Source organism: Centrocercus urophasianus, unplaced genomic scaffold, assembly GCF_019232065.1.
Source record: "Centrocercus urophasianus isolate 14NV4802_14NV808 unplaced genomic scaffold, USGS_Curo_1.0 seq_86, whole genome shotgun sequence".
NCBI lineage: Eukaryota > Metazoa > Chordata > Aves > Galliformes > Phasianidae > Centrocercus > Centrocercus urophasianus.
The window spans coordinates 1-11482 of record NW_024885488.1 but is presented as its reverse complement, the minus strand read 5'-3'; the positions used below and the strand labels follow the sequence as shown (position 1 = coordinate 11482).

Here is an 11482-nt window from a genome sequence, read left to right as displayed (position 1 = left end):
TCCCTCCCTTCCCTCCGACCTTCCGGGCATCGCGATGAACGGGGAGCACCCGTGGGTGCGGGGGGGTCCCCGGCCGTGCGGGTACCGGGGGGTGGAGGGGGGGGACTGGGGCGGGCGGCGCCGCGATGGCGGCGAAATGGCGGCGGTCTCACCCCGAGGGCGCGGTGAGGGGCTGCCCGCAGCTGCTCCCCATCCCCGGCTCCGGATTCACGCGTGGGGTGGGGGCGGCGGTGTGAAGCGGAGGGGGGGCAGCGGGCTCTGCTACCGAGCCCCGCGTGGGCTCTGCGCCGTGCGGGGCGGGGGGAGAAGCGCCGTGCGGGGCGCAGCGGCGGTTGCGCGGAGCGGCCCCGCGGGAGCGGTGCGGCGCTGCCCCGGAGCTGTGCGGGGCTCCGCGACCCGAGGGGGTCCCGGGGCCGAGCGCTGCTCTCCGCCGCTCAACGCCGCGCTTCCACCGCCCCGCAGATGTCCACCTATAAGCGGGCTACGCTGGACGACGAAGACCCCCTGGATTCCATCAGCGAAGGCGATGGGTACCCCAACGGGTTCCAGGTAGGGACCGGTTTTGGGGAAAAGGGGAAGATTGGGGTCCCGGCAGCGGGAGGCCGCGTTCCCCGGGCTGGGTGAGACCCCCCCCTGCAGGACGAAGTCCGGTGCCGCCTCGCTGCACTCTCCGCCCTTTGCTCCCGTCCCCGCTGGCACCAGTGGGGCTGCGCCTCTGGGCTTGTGGGGCATCGCGTGGGACGTCCATTCCCTGGGGGAGCCATCCTGTAGGGCATCCATCCCATGGGGCATCCATCCATCACGGGGTAACCATCCCTTGGGACATCGTCCGTCATGTGGGATGCCCATCCCGTGAGATATCCATCCCACGGGGTCAGGCCCACCTCAGCCATTCCCGTGGTGCCGTGGACCCATCCTGGCCCAGCAGGGTGGGCAATTACCGCGGGAGGGAACTTTGTCCCCGCACAAAGGGGATTTTAGGCTAATTCCTCCTCGAGCAGTGGGAAAGCAGCTTAATGAGGGCAGTTGGCGGCAGGAGAAGGGCTCTCACAGGGAAAGGTTCAGGGTCGGAACTGTGCTCCTGGCACGGCGCTTTCCACCTCAGCCCACAGCAATGTTTCCAACCCCAAAATCGGTGTTTTCGTCCCCACGATTCCCCACACCGTCACATCGGCCGTGCTTCCTGGGGATGTTGTTGGGCACAACGGGAGGATCCCATTCCACCCAGCGCCGGGACCGCCGGGCTGGCCGAGGCCATGGGGTGGCACAGGGCGGCAGGTGATCCTATGGCCGTGGCCGCGCTCTCCCCGCTCCCTTTCCTGCCATTGTGCCGCCCTTCCTGGCGGCTTTCTGGAAGGCAGCTGCGGCTTTTCCCAGGCTGGAACGCGCCCACTCCCTGTCTGGGGGCTGCTCGGTGCTGCGGGGTTTGTTAAGGGGAGAATGGCGGATGCGCCTGTGGGGTTTTCCCCACGTGGTGCCGACGGGGAAACGGCGCTGCTTTTCCCGCAGGTGAATTTCTCCAGGAGCAGCACGGGGTGCTGGGCCCAGCGCACACGCCCCGAGAAGCAGCTGGTGGCTGTGGTGGCTGTCCTGGCAGCCGTGCTGGGAGCGTGTCTGCTGGGGCTCATCCTGCAGTACCGAGCCCGTGAGTCCTGTGCTGCAACCTGAACCCTTGGGAGGGGTGCTAGGGGGCAAAAGGGGGATTCTGGGGGCAAGAGGGGGTTGGAGTGCTTGTCTTGGGGTGAGATTCCTGCGTACCAGGCAGGGAACTTGCAGCTCAATGAGATGCTCGGGCACAATATGGGATGCTCATCTGCATCCCTTACCCCAGGGCAGGATTCTCTGATGGGACAGGATCTTTCACCCCAGAGAGTGATGGTGGAGCAGCAGATAGGATAATTGGGTACAAGATAAGGTGCTCAGGTCCAGCACCCCAGGGCGAGGTGCTTGGGCATTGGGCGGGGTGCTCGCCTGCATCCCTAGCCCCAGCCCCACTGGGCAGGATGCTTGGGCACATTTCTGGCTGCATCCCTTGCTCTGGGGTGGGATTGAGAGCAGGCAGGCTGCTTGGGTATGGGACGGGATGCTCTCGCTGTCCATCATCCGGGGTGGAATGCTCAGGTGCAGGATGGGGTTCCTGCCCACATGCCTTGCTTGGGTGGGATGCTCGTGCATGGGGATGCTTCCCCACATCATGGACAGAACTGATAGGATGCTGGGTGAGCAGCGGGTGCCCTCTGGTGCAGCCAGGGGCTCCTTGTGCTGAGCTAGTTGTGCCCCCCAGGGCCGTCCGCCGTGTGCTTGTCAGAGGCCTGCATCTCTGTCACCAGCTCCATCCTCAGCTCCCTGGACCGCACGGTGAACCCCTGCGAGGACTTCTTCAGCTATGCCTGCGGCGGTTGGGTCAAAGCCAACCCCCTCCCTGATGGCCACTCACGCTGGGGCACCTTCAACAACCTCTGGGAGCACAACCAGGCTGTCATGAAGCACCTGCTGGGTGAGCATGGGGCTGTCTTTGGCAGCTCTTTGCAGTGGGGCTGCTCCCAGTGCGGCTGTTCTGGGGACAGGCCCTGGGCGCTGCCTCTGCATGCAAACACTGCAGTGCAGTGCCTTATCCAGGGGACGGTTTGTTCAAGCTCTGAGCAAACAAGTGCCCCTTATCAGCACTTTCCTCCGCGCCAGGCGCTGGGGTGGTTATCTGTGAACAGAGCTGCCTTCTGGGGACGGCTCTGTCCCAGCTCTTCCTGCAGCAATCTGAAGGCAGTGGGCCCCCGGCCAGCAGCTGCGCTCGGCATTTCCTTGCATTCCTCGGAGCCAAGGGACCAGGCACAAAAACTCACACATCTGGGGAGCCAGAGGTGCAGGCTGTGTTGTGAGGAGAGGAAAAACCCCAAGGAAGCAGGGTTTTAGGGAAAGAAAATAAAATATAGCTTTGGAGGCGGAGGAGAAAAATGGGTTTATTGTTCTTTCTTGTAGAAATAAATAACGCAGCCCGGGGAGCAAGCTGGGACTGCCAGCACAGGGGCAAGGGCAGCGCGGGGGGCTGGGATGCTGGGAACGGCGGAGTGCTGGAAAAATACTTGTTGTTTTTCTTTCTTTATCTCTCTCTTACAAAGAACTGGAGCTGCTGGAGAGGGGGCAGGGGCTGGGCTGGGGCTGTGGGACGTGCCAGGGGCACACGGAGTGATCCGTAGTGTCCTTTTGGAGCCGTTGTCCAAACTGAGCATTTGGCGGAGGGTTAGGGGCTCTGCAGCCCCCCCCGATGCCACGTGCCCCCACAAGCCGTCCTGGGTGCATCCTGCAGAGAACACCACGGCCAACGTGTCGAGTGAGGCGGAGCGCAAGGCACAGCGCTACTACCAGGCCTGCATGAACGAGAGCAAGATCGAGGAGCTGCGCGCTGCCCCGCTGATGGAGCTCATCGCCAAGGTGCGTCCCTCCCTGTGGAGCGGGCACCAGGAGCTGCCCTGCCATCCGCCAGGTCCTGGTCACACATCCCCGCACTGCTGTGCCTCACTGAGCGTCTCTCCCCAGCTGGGAGGATGGAACATCACCGGGCCCTGGGCCGGGGGGGACAACTTCAACGCGACGCTGCGGGAGGTGACGGCGCATTACCGCATCTCACCCTTCTTCTCCGTCTACGTCAGCGCCGACTCCAAGAACTCCAACAGCAATGTCATCCAGGTGGACCAGTCGGGGCTGGGGCTGCCGTCACGGGACTACTACCTGAACAAGACAGAGAATGAGAAGGTCAGGGTGGTAGTGGGGTAGGAAGAATAGGAATGACTGGGAGAGTTAGGTTGGTTGGAAGGTTTGGGAGAGCTGGGATGTCTGGAACGGTTGGAAGATCTGGAAGGGTTGGGAGGGTTGGGAAGATTGGGAGGATTGGAAGGGCTGGAAGGGTTGGGAGGGTTGGGGTTGTTGGGTGCTCTGGCCACATGTAGCTTTGGATGACGCATCGTCCCCTCACAGGTGCTGGCTGGGTACCTGAACTACATGGTGCAGCTGGGCATGTTTCTGGGCGGCACCGATGAAGAGTCAACACGGCAACAAATGCAGCAGATCTTGGAGTTTGAGACAGCACTGGCCAACATCACCATCCCACAGGAGAAACATCGGGATGAGGAGGTCATCTACCACAAGATGACAGCTGGAGAGCTGAAGGTAGGAGCATGGTGGGGCTGACGTGTCGCTGCAGCTTGGAGCAGGGCTGGTGGAGGGCTGACACAGCTCCTCCAGGGAAGGCCAACACCAGCCCAAACTGGGAAGCACTTGTGCAATAGCTTGGCCTGTTCTCCCACCTCAGCCCACTCCTCCCAGACCCCAGAGTGCTGATGGGACTGGCAGCCATCCCACTGAGGCGCAAACGCCCTCCTGGCTGCACTGCCCTGCAGACGTCAGCCCAACCACCTCCCCTCGTCCCCAAAGGGCCATCATGTGCCTTCCCCCCACTCCGCTGTCAGCATTTTCACACCCGCCTGGCTTTCTTTTCCTTTGTGGGAGGAAATTGTTTAGTCCCCTCCGACCTTCGGAGGATGCTGCTGCTATGGGAAATGGTTTCTTCAAAATCAGCCAAATCCATCAAACAGAGCTGATGTAACAGCCACCAGCTTGGGAAGAGGCTACCATTGCTAATAGCTCATAAGTCCTTAGCAGCAGCATGGCTTTTGCAGGATCTGGCACCGGCTGTGGACTGGATGCCCTTCCTCTCCACAGTCTTCTATCCTGTGGAACTCAATGAGTCAGAGCCTGTCGTGGTGTATGCCAAGGAGTACCTGGAGCAGGTCTCCGATCTCATCCTGGCCACTGATAAATGGTGAGAGCCCCCCCCCCACAAGGAGGGGTGCTTGGGGTTCGTCCTGCTCCCCGCTCACTGCCTCTTGCCACAGCCTCCTCAACAACTACATGATCTGGAACCTTGTGCGTAAAACCAGCCCCTTCCTTGACCAGCGCTTCCAGGATGCTGAGGAGAAGTTCATGGAAGTGATGTATGGGACGAAGAAGGTGAGTACCAATGCCTCCAAGTAATTGCGCTCCTACAGAACAGTGACGGCACGTTTTAGCAAAGTTCCCCTCTCATTGCATCCAAGCACGGACGTGGGCTGGGTTCTGGGGTCACAGCTCTGATAGGTGATGGGTGCAGAGCTAATGTCGTGGTGTGAAGGCTGGGGGGCTGTGGCCATGCTGTGCCTCCACTCATGGCTCCCTGTCGCCCTTGCAGACCTGCCTGCCGCGCTGGAAGTTCTGCATCAGCGACACAGACAACAACCTGGGCTTTGCCTTGGGGGCCATGTTTGTCAAGGCTACCTTCGCCGAGGACAGCAAGCAGGTGGTGCGTGTCACAGGCAGCGTGGAGCCCTGGTGCTGGGAAAGCTGGGTTATCCCAGCCTTCCTCCCCTCTATGCGAAGGGTTCTGTGTCAGTCCTTGGACTTTTTTGAATGGGAAGTCAGCTCTCCAGGCCAAAACACTCTGCTTTCTTTTGTCTAGGCAGAGGAAATGATTGCAGAGATTAAAACAGCCTTCGAGGAAAGCCTGGAGACCCTGCAGTGGATGGATGAGGATACGAGGAAGTCGGCCAAAGAGAAGGTGAGGCGCCGGTGGCAGCAGCGGGGAGGCCATCCTGTCCTCCCACCCCGGCACCAAAAGCACCTCTGTCCTTGTCACCTCAGGCGGATGCCATCTACAACATGATCGGCTACCCGAAGTTCATCCTGGACCCCAAGGAGCTGGACAAAGTCTTTAACGATGTGAGTTGCTCAGATAGATGATGTCCCCTGGGTCTCCTGTGCCAGGATGTGCAGGGTGTGCATGCCCATGGCCAGGCCCCAGGGCAGCCGTGAGCCCACATCCCCTGAGAAGGGTCTCGCTGTGTCCTTGGACCTTATTGGCTGGGGCTCTTGGGATCCCTGCCCGGACACTGAGGAGCCGGTTTCCGTAATGGTGATTCATGACCCTCCTGGGGCTCTACAGATGTTGGAGAGGAGGAGAAATGAGAGCAGCTGTAATTCAGCCAGCTCCAGAGGCTCAGATGTGACCACGCGGGGAGGAGTGGGGCCGGGCGCTCACTGCGTGCTGCTCACACCTTGCTCTTCTGCAGTACGATGCCGTGTCCGACCTTTACTTTGAGAATGTCATGCAGTTCTACAACTTCTCGGCCAGGGTCACGGCCGACCAGCTCCGGAAACCACCAAACCGGGACCAGTAAGTCCTCTTCCCTGCTTGGTATGGCTGTGCTCTGCTCCTCTGTTGCAGTCAGTGGGAGAATCACAGTACCTCCCTGCCCGCTGGAGCACTGGAATTTGGTTTTCCTGAAAATGCTTCTGCTGGCTGTGCTGGCTCTGGGAAATTAAAGCTGGGCTGACATCTCTGTGCTGTGATAAACGTGTGCAGCTGGAGCAAAGCGCAGCAATGCTTTGTGCTGCCACATCCTTGTCCCTGCAGGTGGAGCATGACACCTCCAACAGTCAACGCGTACTACTCTCCTACCAAGAATGAGATCGTCTTCCCTGCTGGCATCCTCCAGGCCCCTTTTTACACCCGCGCCTCTCCCAAGTGAGTTCCTGGGGAAAGCAGGGGAGGGCAGCATTCCCAGATTTCCTCCTTTGCCAAAAGTCGATGCTGAATTGCATGGCTGGGGGAGCAGTGGCTGCTCTCTAAACCTCCACGTCGCTGTCCCACAGGTCGCTGAACTTTGGTGGGATTGGTGTGGTGGTGGGCCATGAGCTGACACACGCCTTTGATGACCAAGGTATGGCCAGGGCTGGGTGGCAGAATGCTGACAGGGCAGCCAGCGGGGTGACAAGTGACCCGATATGTTTTTGTCAGGTCGGGAATACGACAAGGACGGCAACCTGCGTCCCTGGTGGAAGAACTCCTCAGTAGAGGCCTTCAAGCGGCAGACAGCATGCATGGTGGAGCAGTACAGCAACTACACCATCAATGGGGAGGCTGTCAATGGCAAGCACACCCTTGGGGAGAACATCGCTGATAATGGGGGGCTCAAGGCTGCCTACCGGGTAGGGCTGTGGGGCTGTGGCTGGGTGGCACGCTGCGGTTGGCTCTGTGCTGTCCCCTGAGCCCATCATGCTCCTCAACCTCCAGGCGTATCAAAACTGGCTGAAAAAGAACGGGGAGGAGGAGACTCTCCCGACCCTTGGCCTCACCAATCACCAGCTTTTCTTCGTCGGCTTCGCGCAGGTAGGCAGTGAGGATGGATGCATGGGTTTTTGGGGTTCCACCCATCCGTGGTTTTCCTTCTATCCATGGAAGCATGCGCCCAGATGGTTTTGGGAGAGCATGAAAGCAAAGCTGAGGTCTCCAGAGACAGCCCAGAGAAGGAGATCAGGGAGGTGCTGGTTGAAGAGCAAGTCAGGCTTGGCAAGAGTGGGGTCCTGCAGCTGCGGATATCAGCACTCGGCCTCTTGCCCTTTCTCACAGGTGTGGTGCTCGGTTCGCACGCCAGAGAGCTCCCACGAAGGGCTCATCACCGACCCGCACAGCCCCTCGCGCTTCCGCGTCATCGGCACTGTCTCCAACTCCTGGGAGTTTGCAGAGCATTTCAGCTGCCCCCTGGGCTCCCCCATGAACCCCCCCAGAAAGTGTGAGGTCTGGTGATGGGCGGGCGTTGGGATCCGGCCGCGTCGTCCTGTGCCGGCGGCCGAATTTCCCCATCCCTTTGAGAGGCTCAGACCACTTAGCGCAGCGAGCTGCCCGGCTCTCACTGGAGCAGCGTCCCCGGTGTCAGCCGAGGTCCGATGGATCCACTGTGAAAACTTCTCTTCCCCTCGCTTGTTTGTGAAATGACTTCGATGTGGGGAGGTTTCTGTCCCACGTGCCGGGGCGCTGCCCCGTATTTACACACGCAGTGCTAAGCCTGGCCCTAACAGGAGCCCAAACCCCGAGCCCGGCACCGTCCTCCTCCGAAGCATCAAGGGAATGCCGTGGCGCTGGCAGGCTGGGCTGTGTGTCTAAATACAGCCGGCACAACCTCCTCTCTCCAAAGATGCGCACACGAGGATGGTAAATATTTTGAGACGTATTTCAGGGCAGGGGAGGGTGGAGGGGAAATATATATATTTTTTTCATGCATTTTGGAATACACTGGAAAAGTTCAGGGAAAATACATTTTAAAGCCTTTTTTTTTTTTTTTTTTTTTTTTTTTTAAAGCAAAGAATTAGTATATTTATTATTTTTTTATACTCAGTGCAGCTGTAGACACAGCGCCCTGTGGTGACAGTTCCCAGCTGGGGAGTCCAGGTGGGTTGCGGCCAGCTGGCCCCATAGCCTATGGATCTCCAGGAGGGACCGTCCTTGGAGGATGCTGATGGGGACAGTGGGGACAGGGCCCAGGGATGGGGTCAGCGGAGCCCTGTCAGAGGCTGGATCACAGGAGGGCTCTGTTGGGATGCTGCAGCTCCTGAGGTTAGCTTTAATTTCTGAGTGCAAAGGGAAAAGTTGATGTGCCAAAGATGTAAGCGAGGTGAGAGTTGTGGTGGTGAAGCTGCTGGGCACTGCTTCTGCCTGGCCCGGATTCTGTCCCAGGTTCGCAGAGCGCCTGTCCCTGCAGGACAGGGAGCCCAGGAAGCAGCATGGCGAGAGCAGCTGCAGGGGTGGCCCTGCATCCCTCCCATCCCCGTAACGGGAGGTTGGCCACAGCCTCCCGGCCCGGTATTGCTCCAGACAAGTGCAGGCAGTCCTTGCTGCCATTTTGCTCGCTGCTGTGCCCCCGTGCCAGGGAGCTGTGAGCCCTGCACGCCCCTGCTTCATCCCAGCATGGCTGGGGCCGGTGCAAAGCTGGCAGGGTGGGCGCAGGGTCCTCCGGGGCTTTTTAATACTCTTCTTTGCAGTTTAGAAAAGAAACCACTGACAGTAGCTCAGGTGCCACATGTTGTCTTGCAGCACCTCTAGACAGAAAGCAAAGATGTAGAGGGATTTTTAATATTTATATGTAAAAGGGACATGGGGGGAATTTTTTTTTTGTATCTATTTTTTCACCCTACATGTGGAGCTTATCATAACTGAAATAAATACTTTTTACTGGGTCTGCAGGTGCTCGTGACTTTTATATTTATTTATTATTACTTTCTGGTAGCAGGGAGCATCTCGCACCCCACCTGCGTTTTTCTCCCCATCCTCTCTGTTTTTTCTGTGTGTCACCCCTCCTGTGCTGGACAGGAACATAAGGGCAGAGCACGCTGTTGGCTCACAGGCCCTCCTTGTTTTCCTGCAGAGCTGGAGACCAGCTGAGCTCTGCTGGAAATGGTGGCACGAACCCGCAGAGGGCGGTGGAGCTGAGGCAATGCTGTGTGCTGCGCCCAGCAGGATGGAGCAGAAAAGCTTTGGGCCTGGTTGTGGCTCCAGCTGCTGCCTGCTTAAAATGTGGCAAAATGCAGCAAGTTCCACAGTACTTCTGCACTTCTCCAGAGCGAGCTTTGCTCCGCACACAGCCTGCTTGTGTCTGCTGTCTCAGTTTGCATGGGGTGGACAGCCCAGCACAGGAGGGGTTTGGAGGACAAGCGGCAGCTTGCACGGGACTCCCCAGCCTGCTGCTGCTGTTTGCCCACCTTGGGGCTGGCACGATCCTGGGGTGACTCAGCTGCTCACTGCCACTGCCTGCCGTGGGCCTGCCTGATCCTGGGTGGTAAAACCTGGTTGTTTTGCATCAGCCGTGCCCTGTGGGGCTGAGCCCAGGTAGGAGGGGGAACCAGCGTATGGCCTGGCAGGAAAACAGCCCTTTTCCACTAATACCCCAATTTCCACTGGTTCCCCAAGCCACTAAGCCTTCTGAATCATAGAATGGCCTGGGTGAAAAGGACCACAATGATCATCTAGTTTCAATCCCCCTGCTATGTGCAGGGCTGCCAACCAGCAGACCAGGCTCCCAGAGCCACATCCAGCCTGGCCTTGAATGCCTGCAGGGATGGGGTTCCACAGCCTCCTTGGGCAACCTGTTCCTTTTCCTAAACCCATCAGCAGCTCTGGCACTCTTTGTTGTGAGCACCTCTGGCTTGCTGATGTTGGTGAAGAAGCACGAAAGTGCTGGTGGGGCTGAAAAACCATTGTCAATGCCCAGGTGCTCATCCAGCAGCAGAACGGATGGGAGGAAAAGTTCAACGGAGGCAGAGGAAGGGCACGGATCCAGCCGGCACTCGTTCAGGCTCGCCAAACCTGTGGGTTTTGTTGGCCAAATGCTGTGTGGGGTCGTGTTGGAGAGACGCGGGTTGTCTGCTTTGTCCTGGGAGGAGAAAAAACAACCAACAGCAGTGGTGAAGCAATGGTGCCTGGGAGGCATCAGCTGTGTGGAGCTCCAAGGCAGGGCCAGAGGCTTTGGGACACAAACTGGTGAAAACGCTCCTGCTGGTTTCTTGTGATTTTTGTTTTCTTCCCCCCCCCCTTCCCCCCCTCCCCCATTCTAAACAGGCAAAAAGCTGCGATGCATCTAAAGATGCTTGAGCTCTTTCACAGCTGTGTTTACAGGCAGCTATTTCTGTAGAGCACGGGGAGCCATAGATGTCAACTTGCACTCAGTGCTAATTTCCTCCCGCACGAAGGGCTGCTCCAGGGGCAGTGCCACGCTCGGAAGGCAGTCAATGAGCACCAAATCCCACAGACCACGCAGCTGTGCCTCCAAACGACCGCAGCCCAATCTTTACGGGGCAGCGCGGCGATGGCGGCGGCGCGGACGAGCGCAGGATCCCCGCGGCCCCACACACCGCACCGCGCCGCGCCCCGCACAGCCGGGCGGTGCCGAAGTCTTTCCGCAGCCGCTCGGCCGCCGAGCCGAAGGCGCCCGAAGCCGCCGCCGAGCCCTTCCCCGAGAGGCTCCGAAGAGCCCCGAGCGCCGCCCCACGGGGCGGGAATATCTCTTCCGAGCCCTTCCGAAGCTTCCCGAACTCCCTCATGTCCCCAGCCTCCGGAGCGAGCCGAAGTTTCCCGAGAGCGGGGGTCACGGGAGGCGCCGGACCGAGCGGGGGGGGGGGCGGGGAAGGGGAGCGGGGCGCGTGCGCCCGCGAAGGCCTCCGGAAGGAGCCGAGGTTTACCGAGAGCTACTCGCCGGCGAGCGGTTCCGGAAAGAGCCGAAGGTTGCCGAGCGCCGGCGGGCCGAGCGGCTCCGGAGCGGCCCGAAGGCGCCCGAGCGTCCGTCCTGCCGGACTGCTGGAGGCGGCCGCAGCGCCATGTTTGATGCTCCGCTACTTCAGTGAGGAAAATCCGCCGGCATCGCCCGAGAGCCGCCGCCGCGAAGGGCGCCGCCGCCCCCGGGGAAGGGCACCGAGACCCCCCGCCGCCGGCGGCCCATGAGCATCGCGGCCTGAGCCGCTCCCCCTCCCCCCTCCCCGCCGGCTCCGCGCCGTCCCCTCCCCGCGCCGAGCCCTCGGGAGCCGCGTTGTCACGGAGACCGGCGCCGGTGCCGGCCCGCCGCGCTGCCCCGGCCGCCGCCCCGGCCCCCGGCCCGCTGCCCGCTCCCGCGGCCCGGCTCCCCCC

The 11482-nt window shown here is 60.3% G+C and overlaps 2 protein-coding genes across 4 annotated transcripts in view; one reads left to right on the top strand and one right to left on the bottom strand.

Moving 5' to 3' along the window:
* The window catches only part of ALPL (alkaline phosphatase, biomineralization associated), a 9255-nt gene extending 8626 nt beyond the window's left edge, over window positions 1-629 (bottom strand). The window contains exon 1 of the mRNA XM_042838610.1: window positions 475-629. The gene's annotated coding sequence lies outside the window, so the exon portion shown is untranslated. The remainder of the gene's footprint in view (window positions 1-474) is intronic.
* ECE1 (endothelin converting enzyme 1) lies at window positions 7-9048 on the top strand. Of its 3 annotated transcripts, none has more exons than XM_042838606.1 (18): window positions 7-55; window positions 463-549; window positions 1510-1645; window positions 2285-2497; window positions 3305-3429; window positions 3535-3750; window positions 3973-4164; window positions 4674-4816; window positions 4890-5004; window positions 5222-5332; window positions 5489-5587; window positions 5671-5748; window positions 6099-6202; window positions 6443-6553; window positions 6682-6749; window positions 6827-7017; window positions 7103-7198; window positions 7439-9048. In XM_042838606.1, the coding sequence occupies exons 1-18, from the start codon at window positions 35-37 to the stop codon at window positions 7613-7615; spliced, it is 2283 nt and encodes a 760-aa protein (XP_042694540.1). In that variant the 5' UTR covers window positions 7-34; the 3' UTR covers window positions 7616-9048. The 3 variants fall into 3 exon arrangements, with proteins under 3 accessions (XP_042694540.1, XP_042694541.1, XP_042694539.1); XM_042838607.1 differs by having other exon boundaries at window positions 30-51; XM_042838605.1 differs by lacking the exon at window positions 7-55 and adding an exon at window positions 120-164.
* Window positions 9049-11482: the final 2434 nt, after the last annotated feature.